This window comes from Apostichopus japonicus, chromosome 16 (assembly GCF_037975245.1).
Source record: "Apostichopus japonicus isolate 1M-3 chromosome 16, ASM3797524v1, whole genome shotgun sequence".
NCBI lineage: Eukaryota > Metazoa > Echinodermata > Holothuroidea > Aspidochirotida > Stichopodidae > Apostichopus > Apostichopus japonicus.
In genome coordinates, this window is record NC_092576.1 from 17,432,395 (window position 1) to 17,452,793 (window position 20,399).

The window sequence follows — 20,399 nt, forward strand, 5'->3', positions numbered from 1 at the left end:
TAATAATAATAATAATAATAATAATAATAATAATAATAATAATAATAATAATAATAATAATATTAATAATAATAATAATAATAATAATAATAATAATAATAATAATAATAATAATAATAATAATAATAATAATAATAATAATAATAATAATAATAATAATAATAATAATAATAATAATAATAATAATAATAATAATAAGAATAATAATAAGAATAATAATAAGAATAATAATAATAATAATATATATATATATTTATACTAACAACTTGGTCTCAATACCGACATTCAATCCCATATAACGATACGTACAACATTGTATAAAAGACGTATTCAAAAGAGATACACATACGACCAAAATGGTCGGAGCCAGGGCTACTACCGAAACGAACGATTCAGAACGGGAGCGAAAACTAATTCACAAGTCTCGAGATCAGATTCAGCTGAGCTGGTGAGCAGATGTCACGTGACCTGCAATACTTACGTCACTGTCCACTGTCACATGTGGCTAAAAACAGTGACTTGTAGTCTAAAGAAGTAGAGGGCGACATACATGATTACCAACATCACACTATCCCCTTCTCACTCCTTAAATTGTCCCCAAGTTATGAGAACAGCGTAGTAAGGATCACTAATTTGACACATATTTAAAATCAGCATATACTAATACAATACATTAAACTGTATGAATACAAACTATAATAAAAACAAAGTATATCTAATAGTTCCTTTCGTGCAAACGAGACCCTATACACTCAACAACATAATTTCAGAACCTACTTTTGAGATAAAAACACATCTCATGTCGATCTGTACCGACTAAACGTATTGCTTTCCACGAGAGTTTACTATCCTCGTACCTTTCTACTTGCACCGTCTCAAAATATCTTTCCAAATAAAAAACTATTCGATGGTGATGATACCGGAGATCTGTAGAAATATAAATGCCTTCTTCCTCCAGTAATTATTGTACTGCGCAGTGCGCACGCGAGCTACAATATTGGGAATACTAGCCCGCTCCATTATCTACATGGTTGGCTGGTGTATGCCAGCTCAACATACACCCTTCATAGCATATCTCAAATTCACAGGTTTGCTACGCAGGCAAAAATCCAGACCAAGATTTGCAAAGAATTGTGGGGGCGAACAGTTAATTCTGCCATGTAAATAAAATAGATCTCCTTGAGTAGCACACTTCTTTAAAACAAATCGTAAATTCTCTAACATTTGAACGCATTTGAGTTAACAACATCTTGCAGAAAGTTGCAAGCAAGAAACGTGAATGGTATTTATCCGCAACGACCTTGCGTTATCAATACTAATTCAGCTCTTGCAACATAGGCACTTGTAACGTTATCATTGTACCTATATGGTTGGCCGTGTACGTTTATGGCATATAATGTGTTTTAATAATGACTAACCAGGGACAGGAAATCGACCAAGCACTATTGACTGGGCCGGCGAGTTACATTTGTGCAATGCTATAGAGAAGACATGTACATTATATTCTTTAGATTAAAGGGCACAAGGCCTTCGGTGTAAACTCGTAAAATATCGTCATCTAGCAGCGAGGTTATGTAGCGGTGTAATATGACACCGCTACTGTTTCCGTCAACTGATAGCGCCCTCAATTACCCTTGTAGTCTGACTAGTTCAAACTTACACCACTTCGACTTTCGACTTCGACCGCTCAACACGACGAGCTACCAACTACGTTAATCGCCTACATTAATAGCCATATTATTACTTTCGATCGGATTATTCTCATCGAGTTTTGAAACGTTCCTATCCGACCGCCATCGTTTTATTTTATCGGAGCCACCTTCCTTTATTTCGTTACATAGACTTGTCATATTTGTGTAGGAGCTTAACATACATTTAATGATGGATGGATCCTTTATTTCCTATGCACTTATTTTGCAACGGACCGACCAAGTTGACCGTAGTTATTTTTCTTGCTGCGAAACTGGTGACCCCAGCGTAATCAGCCAGCATAAAACCTCTCTTTGAATTCACATTTCCAGCCCTCAATTAGCTAACTGATTTCGCATTGCGTTAGTTGGTGAAATTTGTCAATCTCTCAGGGCTCAATTGTCTTATTCACGGTTAGCTTTATACTTCTACTCTATCGCGTTATTCACAATGGATAATGGTAACACCAACTTCCAAATTTAGAGTTGAAAAATGGAGACAATACTACATAGTACGTCCACGTGGAGGTGTATAAAGTCAACTATTCGTAACAGCTTTCTGTATTTGTGTGTAAATGTCCATTCATAGCGGCATATCATAACGCTTGTAGAGTTTAGATTTGAATATTGTTTTTTCATTGCGAATCATTTTCATCGGTACGGCCTTCGACTAAGATCATGTGTAGCATTGTGTTCCCCTTCGAACGAATCATGATACTCCCTTGACGATGATCACACAGACTCATTCTCGATACATGGAGACTGGGGTTGAGAGCGAATCAGTCGTTGAGTTGTTTGGTGTTCGTGCCCAGGTTCTTTCCTGGGTGACCTTACTTAAGAAAAGTTTCATTTACTCTCAAACAGTCAGGGAGAATGATGTTGAAAGTAGGTCAGGTAAATTGTCTGGGTTGGTTGGTTTTGTGTCCATCCAAGCTCTATCTTGGGAAGCTTTTCTTTAAAGAGTATCATATTTCCCCAAACCAAGGTGAGTGTCAGATTAACATCATCTGGGGCCCGAGGCTCAAAATCCCTCCCCTTCTCACTCCCCCACTGCCCTCCTCTACCTGGATATAAACGTTCACCGGCATAACCCGAAAATTGAATGTTAGATTGTCTTTTCTGTAAGTGTTCACACAGGCGCACATATCCGTAGTGTAAAATATGGCATTGTATATACTGATATATATAGTATGAATACAAAGGCCCTCTCTAATGTGCGCGACTCATAGCTGTACATGTCGAACTGTTATGAGAAGATGTTAAATACTTGGGTGTTTGACACTCCGTTTAACCTTATTGTAATTGCTGTGTGGAATACATACTTACATGGAATACATCGTTCATAGTTCGCTACAAACAAAGTCGTTCTTTGTTTAAGTATCGTGAAGCTCTGAAACCACTACGGTATATGGTCAATGTAATTATCAACATTACAAAAGATCCAAGAAAAAGATTGGGTGGCTCCCCCCTCAAACCATGGTTTCTTAGTCTTTTGATATTATATTGATATTACTTCACGTTTGCACCCTTTAGTTTGATGCAACAGGAGTCGGTCAGCCCAATGGCTTTCGTATATATATATATATATATATATATATATATATATATATATATATATATATATATATATATATATATATATATACATATATATATATATGTTAATGCAATGGAGAAAGGCAAATGAATTTTCCAACTCATTACGATTTTCATTTATATATATATATATATATATATATATATATATATATATATATATATATATATATATATATATATATATATATATATATATATGAATTGTTACTATTAGCTTGAGACTTATACGGGACAAAGTCAGATATATGTTGATTATTTCTACAAATTAGGGAAATCAAAGAGAATAAATGCTTTTTTTGGATAACGTTTCAAGTTTGATACCTTAGTTTTGTAGTAGATTGTATTTCACAAAAGAGTTAAAGCTTGTTACAATTTTCTGATTTTTATTTGTGCTCTTCCAACATAAGTATTTCATTTGAGTCTGCATTCAACGAATGTTAAAAAAAAAACCAATATAGCTATATATGTTAGCACTGGTTAAATACGTTTTATTACATCAGCGACCTGTTGGTCTAGTGGCATGATTCACGCTTAGGGTGCGAGAGGTCCCCGGTTCAACTCCCGGATAGGCCCTTGTTTTAATTTCCTATTTTATTTTTCAATTTTATATTGTTTGTTGGTAGTTCTTCTTGACGTAGCAAACGAAATCGTTCTTCGTTTTCTAAGTATTTATTTCTTTTATGCGATTTTTTTACAACAGTGCGACTTTGTCCACTCCTTATAAATATCGTCTCGAGTTTAATCCTTTAGTTTGGTAATAGATTGTATTTCACAAAAGGGTTAAAGCTTGTTTACTATTTTCTGATTTTATTTATGTTCTTCCAACACAAGTATTTCATTAGAGTCTGCATACAAAAGATGTTATTAAATAGCAATTTAGCTATATATGTGTTTACAATGGTTGGAATAAGTTTTGTTACATCAGCGGCCTGTTGGTCTAGTGGCATGATTCTCGCTTTGGGTGCGAGAGGTCCCGGGTTCGATTCCCGGATAGGCCCTTGTATAATTTCCTATTTTTTTCAATTCTATATGGTTCAATTCATATCAATTCAATTCAGTTCTATATAGTTCTTCATTAACATAACAAATGTAGTCGTTAATTCTTCGTTTTCAAAGTTATATATCTTTTACGCGAATTGTTCACAACAGGGCGACTTTTTCCACTGCTATTTGATAACGTCTCAAGTTTTATCATTTAGTTTCGTAGTAGATTGTATTTTCACAAACGGGTTTAACGGTGTTACTATTTTCTGATTACATTGATGTTAAATATTAGTAAAATATTCAAAAAGCATCTAACCAAAGACGTAATATCTAGTTATTAATAAGTCATCCATTCATTGGCACGATAACAAATTATTATTGTACATATTATTACCATATAGTATTCTTTGATTGTCGAATTATTCTATTCTGTATTGATATGTAAACACTTTTCTTCTTTTCTTTATACAGGAAGTCTTCTACTTTGTAAAGCTGTTGTACGCTGTTTAGAAGACTTCCTTCACACTGTAAATTAACACGTGAAAAACAAATAAATCAAATCAGATCAAATGTTCTTCAAACACAAATAATTCATTTGAGTCTGCATACAACGAATGTTAAAACATAACAATATAGCTATATATGTTAGCACTGGTTGAATACGTGTTATTACACCAGCGGCCTGTTGGTCTAGTGGCATGATTCTCGCTTAGGGTGCGAGAGGTCCCGGGTTCGATTCCCGGATAGGCCCTTGTTTTAATTTTCTATTTTATTTTACGATGTTATATGGTTTGTTTGTAGTTCTTCATTTAACGTAGCCTGAAGTCGTTCTTCGTTTTCTTAGTATTTTTTCTTTTATGCGATTTTTTTTTTTACAATAATGCGACTTCTTCCAATGCTTATAGATAACGTCTCAAATTTTATCCTTTAGTTTTGTAGTAGATTGTATTTTAACAAACGGGAGGAAGCTTGTTTACTATTTTCTGATTTTGATTTATGTTCTTCCAACATAAGTATTTCATTTGAGTCTGCATACAACGAATGTAATAAAAAAAAGATATGTGTGTTAGCACTGCTTGGAATACGTTTTATTACATCAGCGGCCTGTTGGTCTAGTGGCATGATTCTCGCTTTGGGTGCGAGAGGTCACCGGTTCAATTCCCTTGTTTTAATTTCCTATTTTATTTTCAATTTTATATTGTTTGTTGGTAGTTCTTCTTGAACGTAGCAAACGATGTCGTTCTTAGCTTCCTAATTTTTTGCTTTTATTCGATTCTTCCATCTTCCATTATATATAATGCCAACAGGTACAATCACTGCCTCCGAAGTACGACACTGTCGTAAGAGAGCGCAAAGGATGTACTGGCATGAGATTACTGGGTGTCTTCCTGTTCCTTCTTGTCATCGTGGGAATTGCAGTCGGTATTACGTACGCAGTTCGATGGGAAGAGGTGAGAATCTCCCAGAAAAGAGTATCTTTCGGCGGGTGGCCGAAGTTTATTGTAGTGCCATACATTTTCTTGTGCTTAACTCAGAGGTGGATCAAGGGAGTGGGGCCCAGGGGGCCATTTTGCCCCTCTTCGAAACTTCTTATTCCCCCGTTTTTTTTTGTTTTTTTTTTACTAAACATGAGATGCAAACATAGTTTTGTCCCACAACAAGGTGTATGAGATAGTTAAGACGTTTTGCTCCGACAAATCTCACTTTTACCGATGGTTTCTTGTCCGCGCTATTTCGCTAGTCATTCCGGAATATATGCAATGATTAAAGGGACTGTCTACTCAACGTTTACTTATCTTTCTATATACGTAGTGATTTCGCTGGTTACCACGGTAACAGAGCAATACACAAGAACCCGCACGAGAACATGCATAATTTCTTTACCTGGATTCCCACTCCTAACTAAACAAGAAGACAAAAACACATCTATATTATTGTACATCATATAGAATGATATGGTCTTCGACGTGATTTTATTACTGCTTTGTTTTCCTTTTAAGATATTTAATATTCATATGATTTAATATCTCACTAATTTTATATTTATTTCTTTGTTTACAGGGTTTCAAACCAGGTAAGAATTTTGCAGTAATCTTTAGTAGTACACAAATTGAGAAAGATATACGAATAATGACTCAGCTCTTACAACGAAAGTGGTCTTCAGCAACGGGAACAAGCTATCTACTTGAGGTGTAAACTTGAATACAGGAGCGCAGGAGCGCAGGAGCGTAATGCTGGCATCGAGACACGGGTTATTATGGCCATGAGTGGACACAGAAACGAGAGCAGTATAAATAGTTACTGCCAAGATGCATCTAATTCACAGAAACGATCTTGTTCAAAAGTCTTGCAAGATGCCATCAGAGGTAAAGGACGCGAAAACATGGATCCGCACTCGAGTCTAGGCCAAAGTGTAGGCTGCACAGCTGTTGCCTCCAACAATGACATTAACGTTACTGCTGCTGTTAGGGCTGAAACGTCTAACATGTCCAAACTGTTTTCCAAATGTTCTTTCCAAAGTCCTGTGAATGTTTACTTCCAAAATTCATAGTGATATCCGTATTAAAACACCAAACAGTTGTGGATGCTTTGAGTTTAAATATATCCAGTATATGTCAGTAATTAAATGTTCGCAAGGCCGTTATGTTGCTCATAGTGTTATAAATTTAAAGTTAAACGACCGCAGTGCCAAGCACTGTGTAGTATGTACGTTCAAGTGAGTGTACGTACGTACCGTACGTGTTCATTACAAGGCCTACTATGTTATCGTATGACTGTATACCATACGTACATGTTTGTCCCTAGAATGGGTACTATGGGAACCAGAAGCTGTAGGGTATTGATATGATGAAGCCAACTAGTAATTGTTTGTAGTTCCTTGATATTGAGACCTTTCAAAAATAGTTTTATGGCCGCAATATTGCCAAACATTAGTTAAAATGTTATTATGGTTCATCTTTTATGAATGACAGCCTTTCAAAGACGTTTCCTTTATAATTATTCACTATCGTTCAGTATTACTTTATAATTGCACATGTACATTGTTATGCTGGTTGTTAATCGTTAATTCGACTTACGGGGCATCACTTTAATAAATCTTTGGTTATATGTAACCAAATATGTTTTGTTTTATGATTTTCCCCCCACACAAATGGTAGTGTATGAATGAACGGGGTTAATGAACGGTCTAGCGTGCGTTACTCACATGATTAATGCACTCCGGGTGTGAATGCTATCGCTGGATGCACTCGGGCTCCGCTACGCTCCGCCCTCGTGCATCGCTTGCATTATCCCCCGATCGTGCATTAATCCTGTGAGTAACGCACGCTAGACCGTTGATTAACCCCTTATTAAAATACCCAATCTTAAAGCGAAGACTTGAAAACCTTGAACTGATGTCTTCTTTACGAAACGAGAAAACTTCTATAACTATAACTAGATATATTTATATATATTCTCTCACCTGACCGCTCTAGAAATGTGGTGACAGAAGGTGGTGACGTCATTTACGACAGACCAGATGATGACTACGAATGGAAAGACGGCAAAAGTCGACCTGGAGATCATGACGGTCACCATGGCGATCATCCCGGGGACCCTGACGGACACCATGGCGATCATCCAGGGCATCATGACGGTCACCATGGAGATCATCCAATCGATCCTACTGGCGATGGACGCCCAGATGATGGCGACCACGGCCGACCTGAACCTACAGAAAGACCGCCCCCAATTGACTACATCGGGACGCGACCTCCTCTGATTGGAAGACCCGAAGACGGACATGACGACCACGGACATGATGACGATACAGACGACAGTTCTGAAGATCATGACGGCCGTCCACACCACGGAGATGATGACGATACAGACTACAGTTCTGAAGATCATGACGGCCGTCCACACCACGGAGATGACGACGATACAGACGACAGTTCTGAAGATCATGACGGCCGTCCACACCACGGAGATGATGACGATACAGACGACAGTTCTGAAGATCATGACGGCCGTCCACACCACGGTAATGACGACGGCGAGGATGACGATGATGATAAAATCAACCACAGGAATCTGAACAATCCTCCTTTCCGAAGTATTAATCAATGGAAATCTGAGAGAGCAGGTAGAGAGAAAATAGTCGCTCAGCGTCGACCAATTCAGGCACGCCCTGCCTATCAGGGAAGAAGTAGAGCCGAGACTGAAGAGGCCAGATACGGTCACGACTACGGACATAGCAGGAAACAGTATCGTAAACGTGCCTAGACGTGTTTGGTAGTACCTTCAAAGTATTATAGTAGGCATCATCACGCATTAATATTGTATTAATAATTCATGATCATCACGCATTAATAATGTATTAATAATTCATGATCATCACGCAATAATATTGTATTAAGAATTCATGATCATCAGGCATTAATAAATGTATTAATAATTCATTACCAATGTCAGTTAAGTGATTATTTTCCCCATTTTAACGCAGAGAATAGTAAATTAATTTTGCTTGAACGGCGTAAAATGTTCGGTAATATATTCACCCATCAAAGCATGATTTTTTTGTATGAAATTGCTGAGCGATGTTTTGTTGTTATCCGTTAAATGATGTTTCCAACGACTTTAAGTTTTATCTTTAATAAAAGACGCGACGCCCAGTATTTTTGGTATGGAATGAGGAAAATAAAGAGAAATAAAAAATGAAAGCAAAATAGGGGCAGTCTACTCAAATAAGGCAATGTGTATTGAAGAAAGTACTACAAGAAGAACTAGACCGAGTTCTAAAAGTTTGCTTCTACTTGTAGATGTCATCCTTTGTATAAATAATCTGTTAGTCGGCTCGTATCTAGGTTCAGAAGGGACTTACCATGCCGCACTCCTCAATGGCAGAAATCTACGCCGCGTCCATCTGTCCCAGCATCATATGTACAAACAAAAATGTCACAATTGACAGGCCACCAGTGTTGTTTCCTTGTTAAATTCTTGTCGGTGCCTCTCAAACTCAGAATTCTTTGCAATATGGCCTGCCTTTATGACCAGAGGAGAATGCTTTACGACCTTATCTGATGCATTTCTAGAGAATTATCATTGAGTAAACTGGCATTGTTTTGTGTCAATTTGATCCTCTTCATTAGTTGTCTCAAATTCATTTTTTTAGAGAAGAAATTTAAATTTAATGTCTAGACTTTGTTTTTCACATATTTTTCAACAATTCTGTAAAGTGTTTGGAAAAAAAGTCGAAGTATAAAATAAATTGAAGATCTTTGCATTGCAATGACAGAATGTTCGTTGAATATTTAATATTCTCAAACTCGTTTTAAAATGTGGGTAAGTGGGTAAACGCTGCAAAGAGCTTTAAGTTCACACATGTTATTTACGTCCTGTTTAGGGTTCCATCGGCGGTGGGATGGGGAGGGGCGAGGGGAGCCACTGCCTTCGAGCGTCATCTTGAGGGACATGTGACGCTGCTTGAGGGACGGCTAACTCAAAAAACACATTAATGCTTCCCGACAATACGGATCCGTTTTGGGTTCTGTACCACGAATTACAGTATTTTGATTTTTTCAGTGTAACTTGAACTTTTGAAGTACAATTTACTCTTTGACATTTCTCATTAAAATTTCACTGTTTTTAATTACCACGTTTCTTTAATATTCCAACAAAAAGAACACTTTAAGAACTACAAAATTGAAATATTGGCACATCTAATTTATGAAAACGTAAAGTTTTGACCCTTGAAGTTAGTTTTTCCGAAAATAAATTTAATGATGCAACCTGATTGTGGTCTCAATACAAGTCACTTTATCGTACCCTTTGGGTTGTTAATATTCAGATGTTTCGCAAAATAATATTGGTGTGTGCTGTAATTCACCCAAACTAACAACTTTCAACAGAGACGCGATCTAAATAGGCCAATCACAGCTTCTTTTGAAAATGGCGTCCTCTTCTGTAAAACAAGACCTATATGTTACTCGATGCTCTTCAAGACGTATAATGGAGGGAATCTACTATTACAGAACAGCACACACACACATATATATTGATATATAAATATATATATATATATATATATATACATATGTTTATATGTTGGAAAATCCAGAACAGTGAAAAAACTTCCAGCCTCCACCGGGATTCGAGCCCGGGCCTCCCGCTTTACATGCAGACACCCTAACCACTAGGCTATGGACGAAATATATATTTACAATGCGGATTAGTACAATTCAACGCCAAATAATAAATCAATTCAAGGAGAAATTAACATTTGTTCTGTAATTGCTTAACCGTGTACAATTATTTCTTCTTCATTAAACGTATAAGTAATCTAACGTGGACAATTTTTACTTCGTGTCATAAAGAAACATTTGTACGTGTCGTTATTAAATTGATATAACCCGGATCCTGTCTTTATTACGTCACGGCTGCAGTCTTCCATATCCACGTGCTACCGTATACATCTGACTCCAAAATTAAGTGTATTATTTTCAAATTGTCACATAAGCATAACGACGTGTTCTAAATTCAGTAAGAAATGATTACTTTCGTTAACAAGAAATATTACCAACATTCCTTGTATAGTAACAACGCCACGGCATGGATTTAACTCATGACAGTTGTTTTTGGAAAGGGAGGGAGGGAAGAAGGAAGGAGAGGGACAGAAGAAGGAAAGGGGAAGAGCAGGGTCAAGGGTAGGGGTAACGAGATGGGAACTGGGGAGGGAAAGGTCATGGGAAGAGAGGAGGGAGGGAGGAAGACAGGAAGGAAGGAGAGGGATTGAATAAGGGCCTATTCCTTTGATAAAACACATAAAACAACTAAAACAACCACACCCATTATCGTGGCGACGATACACATTATCCAGCCGATGGTGATCGCTTGGTTAGCTAAGCTACGGGCTTCTTCCGCAGCATGTCTTGCCGCGACCATATCACCGTAAGAGGCTCGAATGCGTGCCTGTTGAAGAACAGAAAAATGGCAATTTTAAGCCTGTTCTAGCTTGCTGGATTAAGACTCACTTCGGTCATCGTTACGTGGGAAACCGTTGATAGTTCATTGGCAGTGTGTACGTGTGCTTCAGACTAGGCCTGATCAAGATTATTATCCCTATACAAATCCCTATAGTCTCGACATGTAATGTAAAGGGAGATGAAATACTGTACTTCAACCCACATCAGATATGTGAGGATGGGTGTGTCATTTCGCTGGTTGGCGAGGGGAAAGTCATGAATAATTCATTATCTTTACAGAAATATCAAGTATGTACGCTTTTCACCGCTAGTGATCACAAAATAATGTTCGGTGCAAATTGGCATAAAGCTATGGACATATACATATGTTTCGTCATTCCACAAAGATAATACATGGGAGAGTTGAATTCCTTGCGCCGCTAGATCTGGGTCGTTTGTGACAGGGAAGAACTTATACGCAATGCACAGGCCCATTTATCATCATCTGAATTTGGTTAATATTTAGGACAAATAGTCGTAAATCAGCGGAGATCACCCGTAGAAGTGATAGAAGTGACCAAGTTATGATGTGGGAGAGCAGTTTGGTATCATTTTATGTACAAACTGTTAACTTGTGTGTCTTTATGTTTCCCAAGTTATTATTACCCTATCCTGGTTGCCCCACTTGGTCGGTTCATTTCATTTGATGTGATTCCTGAAAGCAAAAGTTAGTTGTGCCTTTTATTTGTCAGTCAGCAGTCAGTGCTCACTCAATACATTATCTAATGAATGAATGAGTGGATGAATGGATGAATGGATGAATAAATGAATACATGAAAGAATGAATGAATGAATGAATGGAATGAAAGAGTGAATGGATGAATGAATGAAGGATTGAATGGATGAATGATTGAATGAATGAATGAATGAATTGATGAATTAATGAATGATTGATTGAATGGATGGTTGATTGAATGAATGAATAAATGAATGACGAATGAATGGGTGGATAGATGAATGAATGATTGAATGGATGAATCAATGAATGAATCAATTAATGATAAATGAATGCATGAACGAATGAATGGATGAATGAATGAATGAATGAATTGATGAATGAATGAAGGATTTGATAAATTAATTCAGAAATTCAGGAATTCATGTTATTTGATACCTCATCGGACTTCCGAATTGCCAAACTTCCAAGTAGCCGGCAGCACCATCGGCTACACATTGCTAACTCATGGTAGTCATTGAATTGCTCTGTGGACACTCTGGTCACCGTCTGGGGGTGTGGCGGCCTAGTGGGCCTACCCTGGACAAAAAAAAAATAATAGAGAACATTAACCCCAATCAGAGGCGGTGGAGTAGGGTTCAATTAAACCTGAGACGGAAAGGGAGGGGAACTTCGAAGGGCAGTAGGATATGTGACTGTGATTTTACGAAGCAACCCGCAAAGTCAGTTCAAAAGCGTCCCCGACAATCTTGCCAGCGACAAACAATCAAATGAATACAGTCGTTGTGAACCATTTTTTCTCTCTTTCTATAGTTTATAAAAAGGCTCAGTTCACACTTAAAAGTGCTTGTATGAACAATATACCTTTCTATTAGATGAAGGCTCGAAGTTTACAATATTCCATATGAGTGCTTCAAAAAGGGTGGAATGTAAACTTTGGAGTATTCACAAACCGTTTATAGAATATATTGTACCTTTAACTGGTTGAGAGGGTACGGGACACAACGAACGCGAATACGGAATGTAGGCCTAATGAATGTATGACACGTAACTGTATACACACACACATGTTTGTTTTACATTCAGACCGAGGACCCCATTGTACTTTCCATTGTTCAAATCCACGTACCCTAACCTTAACAATATTCCATACAATAGAATTCTTTTGAGGACGTGATGATTCTTTAGAAATCACAACCGAGGACCAGGAATTCTTTTGTTCAAGTCCTCGGTCAGAATACAAAACAAACGCACACGGTCATCAATCTTGAGGGATACAGTAGGAGAGAATTACTGATGCACTGAGAAGGGAACAAAAATGTGTGATCTTCCAGTTGATATTCATCATTACTTACATTTGGCGTCATTTCGTTGGTCTGAAGATGCCCCGTCGCGTTTCCTTGACTGGGTCCTTCATCCATTGGGATGTAAAGAGGTTCAGCTAGTGAAGAGATGAAGATTAATATAGGCAGTGAAGTTTGACACTATCTCAAACTATATGATGCAAAGTTGCTTTTACATACCCTGTCAGTACAATGCTATTTCGTACCAAAGCATTTCAAAGTTTAATGCTATTTCAAACCGTATCCGCCCAAAGTTTGATGCTATTTCATACTCTATCCGCCCAAAGTTTGATGCTATTTCAAACCCTATCAGTACAAAATTTGAAGCTATTCGTATAGACACTGTATAGTTGTATTAATATTAATGTGTGCGGGTGCGTACGGTAGGTATATGTTAGTGTGAGTGAGTGACTGGGATGGTATCGTTTGGGACACTGCCCGCCTTTCTAACAAGCTTCTCATCATACTTGGAGACCACATTGGTTTATAATAGTGGTCGTTCACTCCTTTACCAGTAATCAAATTTAATTTTGAGAAATGAGTGTAGTATACAAAGAAGAAAATATATCATGATATTACGCAATTCTCTTTGATTATCAGTGATTCAAATTAAATTTCGAGTGCAGATCTCAACACTCTTGCGAACGTCATTTCAATAGCTATGACCTACTACAAGTAACTATTTAACATGGATCATATATCGACAGTGTGTATCATTTTGGTTTGCAGTGCACTCCATCATCTCCACAAGAGCTGTCGCCAGCCTAAATGAAACGTTGATCTGTACAGTTACAGCCAATCGAATAAGCCATAAATATCCCTGAGTCGAGTTCAGTCAGTGACGTTAGTAACCGGAACAATTTCAGTTCAGAAATGCAGTACCCTATTTGCCACAAATCTTTTCATTTTGGAGAATCATCCTTAATGGTACCGCCGTGTTTGCAATCATAACCGCACGGAGGAACCCGTTAGCCACATCACATCATTCGTACCGTTCAAAATAAGATTAAAACGATTTATTCAAAGAGACAGAGAAAAGAAACTACTCACCAGTCATTTCGACAATGAAGTTAATTCAGATAGAAAGCTTTCCGACAATAGTTTGAGGCAGACGACACTTTTGTTATTACCTTACTGAAGCTACTCAGCCTTCATATTCAAGAACAAAAGGCCACCTGCCGACTATCAATTTGACTCATGTTGATTAATGTACAGACAACACCAGGAAGTTAAAAGCAAACTTTAACAGCAAGTTGCATTATGTTCTGCGTTTCCTGACAGTATTTTATGACCCATTGAAGAGGAAAGGTTGTTTGGATAAGTTTGGATAGGGAGGGCCTGTTTTTACTGGGAAAGAAAAACTCATGCAAGACTGTATACAAATTTTTACCTTATACGGAATACGGACATTTCAATGATGTTAAGGCAGGGAGTTGTTATGGAAACTTCCTGGTTAAGGTCACATATACGGTTGTTTACGTCTAGTTGTCTGATGATCACCGCACACTGCAGGCGTGAAAACTCGAGTAACAGTAAGCTGAAGTCTTGGAAAATCGGATTATTTTAATCCGTGTCGGATTATATATATATATATATATATATATATATATATATATATATATATATAAATATATATATATATACACACATATATATGTATTAAAAAAATTGAAAACACCACAGATTTTAATTTATACATCTATTTACCAAAGTTAATACAAAAAGAACGACATGTTTCGAAAGTTGCGTAATACGTTTTAATGAGACCAATTTTGTAAGAATACGGAATGAAACTGACAAATTGGTTAGTAACCCTGAGTACGTGGGCTTATGATAAACGGAAGTGTTGCAATGACCAATGTTGCTGAAAAGTACATCCAAAAAAGGTAGCGTACCGTCTTTTGCTTCTCAATAGTGAATTTTATGTTAGGGTGCCGGGTATTGATAAATTGAAGGAAATCGATGGCTTCACCCTCATTTCAGAAAAGACAGAAAATATCGTCAACATATCTGCGGTAGTGATAAGGTTTAGATGGGGCAGATGAATCATTCAGAAATTGTTTCTCCAAATGACCAATGAAGAGATTTGCCAACACCGGTGCTAATGATGAACCCATTGCCAAACCGTCCACTTGATCATAGTAATAACCATTGAATTAAAAATGCGTTTGTGAGGTATCAAACATGAATAGTTTCTGGAGATCCCGCCTTTAAATACCAATGCCTGGAATTTTATGCATGGTGGCATCGATTGCAATATCAACAGTTTCAGAAAGTGGAATGTTGGTAAATAAACTAACTACATCGTATGATACCATGTAATGATCAGATATGTCCATAGATGTATTTTCCTGGACAAAAGAGAAAGAATCCTGAGTTCAATAATCGAGATAAATGTTGGGTGATATAAGATCACTCAAAAACTTTGCCAAATTATAATTATAAGTACCAATACTTGAAACAATAGGACGAAAAGTATGAAATGAATTGTTATTAGTACATTTGTGAATTTTAGGCAGTCCATAAATTCTGGCAGGATGAGATACTGTAGGGTAAATGTTCATGTAAGTGTCCTCCGGGAAAAACCCTGAGCCCTTGAGCTTTCTTAGAAATCTTTGTAGCTGTCCTTCTCTGCGTAGCGTTGGATCAATTTTTATTTTCTTGAACCTTGTTTCATCGTTGATTATTGAGCTAATTCCCTCGTTGTAAGCTTGACGATCTATAATAACAACTCCGTTACCTATGTCAAGTTTTAGAATGGCGATGCTTGAATCACTTTTCAGGTTCTTCAAAATCTTGTACTTCTTCATATCAGTAGTCGAGGGCTTGAAGGTAAGCCAGATGTGTTTTGACGACTCCGGCGTCTGCAGGATCCTTGAGATTACTTTTTACGAATTTGTGGATGAGTTCAAAGCTGGTAAGAACATCAGATTTCTTAGGAAGGGTGGGTGGATCCCAAAACTGAGTCCATATTTTAGGACAATTTCTTCATCTTGGCTCAGTTGGTAAGAGGAGGAGTTTTTAATGATTTCGTGACTACGGAAAGTAAGTGTTGAATTTCTAGTAAAGCGTTTAAACCTACTTGCCTGTCCGGCGATGAAATTGCGTGAAATTCGTTCCACATTAATGTCGATTGCTTTCTTGAGAATACACCAATCGAGGCCAGTCACTTTTTGTCGGACATTTCGGATATCCTTTGCCAACTGATTGGCAAGAGTGGCTTTCTCCTTGCAAAGTTTGTTGAGTGCAATCTTTAAAGTCTCTTTCTGATTAAAAGGACGTCAACATTGTCCGCATGATGGATCGTGAAGCATAAGAACTTCGGAAAAACGCCAAACTGGCGGCAGTTCCTGAGAAAATTAATGTCCAGTTCTGCTTTGCGGACTTTGATGCATAGTTTTACGGGCTTACGAAGCTGAGGAATGGATAGCAATCCAATATATTTTTGTGCAACATCGTGGATAATATTCCAAATGGTCTACCTAGCACAAAACTCGATATTAAAAAAATTGGAAACACCACAGACTTTAACTTATACATCTATTTACCAAAATTAATACAAAAAGAACGACATGTTTCGAAAGTAGCGACTTTCATCATCAGGTTACAAACGCAAAATGAACGAGTAATACCAAACAAGTGTACACTAGCAATAACACACAAGGACAATTAAATTAACTCAACAAAGATAGCACTGGACAGTCAAGCTGTTTGTTGAGATTAGGTTTATCCCAATTGATAAGTAGGCTTTCTTTGATCCTAAGCTGGAGTTTAGTGGGAGCTTAGTCGTTAATTTTGAATGAGTTGTTGTCACATAGCCGCTCACAGTTGGTAAATTTATCTAAGTGTTTGTAAATATGTCAATATATATATATATAATGTAACGAAAATCCATTTACTTATTTTCTAAAACTTACTCCTTATTTGTCAATTATGAGTCATATCTTAATTCTCTGGTTTTCACTAATAATAATAATAATAATAATAATGATAATAATAATAATAATAATAATAATAATAATAATAATAATAATAATAATAATAATAATAATAATAATAATAATAATAATAATAATAATAATAATAATAATAATAAGAATAAGAATAATAATAAGAATAATAATAATAATAATATATATATATATTTATACTAACTTGGTCTCAATACCGACATTCAATCCCATATAACGATACGTACAACATTGTATAAAAGACGTATTCAAAAGAGATACACATACGACCAAAATGGTCGGAGCCAGGGCTACTACCGAAACGAACGATTCAGAACGGGAGCGAAAACTGATTCACAAGTCTCGAGATCAGATTCAGCTGAGCTGGTGAGCAGATGTCACGTGACCTGCAATACTTACGTCACTGTCCACTGTCACATGTGGCTAAAAACAGTGACTTGTAGTCTAAAGAAGTAGAGGGCGACATACATGATTACCAACATCACACTATCCCCTTCTCACTCCTTAAATTGCCCCCAAGTTAGGAGAACAGCGTAGTAAGGATCACTAATTTGACACATATTTAAAATCAGTATATACTAATACAATACATTAAACTGTATGAATACAGACTATAATAAAAACAAAGTATATCTAATAGTTCTTTTCGTGCAAACGAGACCCTATACACTCAACAACATAATTTCAGAACCTACTTTTGAGATAAAAACACATCTCATGTCGATCTGTACCGACTAAACGTATTGCTTTCCACGAGAGTTTACTATCCTCGTACCTTTCTACTTGCACCGTCTCAAAATATCTTTCCAAATAAAAAACTATTCGATGGTGATGATACCGGAGATCTGTAGAAATATAAATGCCTTCTTCCTCCAGTAATTATTGTACTGCGCAGTGCGCACGCGCGCTACAATATTGGGAATACTAGCCCGCTCCATTATCTACATGGTTGGCTGGTTTATGCCAGCTCAACATACACCCTTCATAGCATATCTCAAATTCACAGGTTTGCTACGCAGGCAAAAATCCAGACCAAGATTTGCAAAGAATTGTGGGGGCGAACAGTTAATTCTGCCATGTAAATAAAATAGATCTCCTTGAGTAGCACACTTCTTTAAAACAAATCCTAAATTCTCTAACATTTGAACGCATTTGAGTTAACAACATCTTGCAGAAAGTTGCAAGCAAGAAACGTGAATGGTATTTATCCGCAACGACCTTGCGTTATCAATACTAATTCAGCTCTTGCAACATAGGCACTTGTAACGTTATCATTGTACCTATATGGTTGGCCGTGTACGTTTATGGCATATAATGTGTTTTAATAATGACAAACCAGGGACAGGAAATCGACCAAGCAGTATTGACTGGGCCGGCAAGTTACATTTGTGCAATGCTATAGAGAAGACATGTACATTATATTCTTTAGATTAAAGGGCACAAGGCCTTCGGTGTAAACTCGTAAAATATCGTCATCTAGCAGCGAGGTTATGTAGCGGTGTAATATGACACCGCTACTGTTTCCGTCAACTGATAGCGCCCTCAATTACCCTTGTAGTCTGACTAGTTCAAACTTACACCACTTCGACTTTCGACTTCGACCGCTCAACACGACGAGCTACCAACTACGTTAATCGCCTACATTAATAGCCATATTATTACTTTCGATCGGATTATTCTCATCGAGTTGGGAAACGTTCCCATCCGACCGCCATCGTTTTATTTTATCGGAGCCACCTTCCTTTATTTCGTTACATTGACTTGTAATTTGTGAAGGATCTTAACATACATTTAATGATGGATGGATCCTTTATTTCCTATGCACTTTTTTTGCAACGGACCGACCAAGTTGACCGTAGTTATTTTTCTTGCTGCGAAACTGGTGACCCCAGCGTAATCAGCCAGCATAAAACCTCTCTTTGAATTCACATTTCCAGCCCTCAATTAGCTAACTGATTTCGCATTGCGTTAGTTGGGGGAATTTGTCAATCTCTCAGGGCTCAATTGTCTTATTCACGGTTAGCTTTATACTTCTACTCTATCGCGTTATTCACAATGGATAATGGTAACAACAACTTCCAAATTTAGAGTTGAAAAATGGAGACAATACTACATAGTACGTCCACGTGGAGGTGTATAAAGTCAACTATTCGTAACAGCTTTCTGTATTTGTGTGTAAATGTCCATTCATAGCGGCATATCATAACGCTTGTAGAGTTTAGATTTGAATATTGTTTTTTCATTGCGCATCATTTTCATCGGTACGGCCTTCGACTAAGATCATGTGTAGCATTGTGTTCCCCTTCGAAGGAATCATGATACTCCCTTGACGATGATCACACAGACTCATTCTCGATATATGGAGACTGGGGTTGAGAGCGAATCAGTCGTTGAGTTGTTTGGTATTCGTGCCCAGGTTCTTTCCTGGGTGACCTTACTTAAGAAAAGTTTCATTTACTCTCAAACAGTCAGGGAGAATGATGTTGACAGTAGGTCAGGTAAATTGTCTGGGTTGGTTGGTTTTGTGTCCATCCAAGCTCTATCTTGGGAAGCTTTTCTTTAAAGAGTATCATATTTCCCCAAACCAAGGTGAGTGTCAGATTAACATCATCTGGGGCCCGAGGCTCAAAATCCCTCCCCTTCTCACTCCCCCACTGCCCTCCTCTACCTGGATATAAACGTTCACCGGCATAACCCGAACATTGAATGTTAGATTGTCTTTTCTGTAAGTGTTCACACAGGCGCACATATCCGTAGTGTAAAATATGGCATTGTATATACTGATATATATAGTATGAATACAAAGGCCCTCTCTAATGTGCGCGACTCATAGCTGTACATGTCGAACTGTTATGAGAAGATGTTAAATACTTTGGTGTTTGACACTCCGTTTAAGCTTATTGTAATTGCTGTGTGGAATTCATACTTACATGGAATACATCGTTCATAGTTCGCTACAAACGAAGTCGTTCTTTGTTTAAGTACTGTGAAGCTCTGAAACCACTACGGTATATGGTCAATGTAATTATCAACATTACAAAAGATCCAAGAAAAAGATTGGGTGGCTCCCCCCTCAAACCATAGTTTCTTAGTCTATTGATATTATATTGATATTACTTCACGTTTGCATCCTT

At 37.3% G+C, this 20,399-nt stretch overlaps 2 protein-coding genes and 2 non-coding genes across 6 annotated transcripts in view; 3 read left to right on the forward strand and 1 right to left on the reverse strand.

Annotated features, from left to right (window-relative positions):
* The window catches only part of LOC139983544 (uncharacterized), a 52,376-nt gene that overhangs the window by 8,156 nt on the left and 23,821 nt on the right, over positions 1–20,399 (reverse strand). Inside the window, exon 1 of one of the 2 annotated variants that reach the window (XM_071997173.1) lies at positions 14,345–14,442. The exons of the other annotated variant lie outside the window; for it this stretch is intronic. Within the exon in view, the coding sequence (XP_071853274.1) occupies positions 14,345–14,351 (7 nt within the window). The 5' untranslated portion in view covers positions 14,352–14,442. Of the gene's footprint in view, positions 1–14,344; positions 14,443–20,399 lie in introns of those variants that run through there. 2 annotated transcript variants of the gene reach the window in all.
* Positions 2,199–20,399, forward strand: part of LOC139983537 (uncharacterized) — a 66,908-nt gene continuing 48,707 nt past the window's right edge. The window contains exons 1-3 of one of the 2 annotated variants that reach the window (XM_071997157.1): positions 2,199–2,216; positions 5,579–5,722; positions 6,333–6,345. In XM_071997157.1, the coding sequence (XP_071853258.1) occupies positions 5,639–5,722; positions 6,333–6,345 (97 nt within the window). In that variant the 5' untranslated portion in view covers positions 2,199–2,216; positions 5,579–5,638. Of the gene's footprint in view, positions 2,217–5,578; positions 5,723–6,332; positions 6,346–19,352; positions 19,398–20,399 lie in introns of those variants that run through there. The other variant, XM_071997158.1, reaches the window with a different exon arrangement.
* On the forward strand, positions 4,214–4,285 carry Trnap-ugg (transfer RNA proline (anticodon UGG)). Its single transcript has one exon. It is a non-coding gene; the product is annotated as a tRNA-Pro (tRNA).
* Trnap-agg (transfer RNA proline (anticodon AGG)) lies at positions 4,951–5,022 on the forward strand. Its single transcript has one exon. It is a non-coding gene; the product is annotated as a tRNA-Pro (tRNA).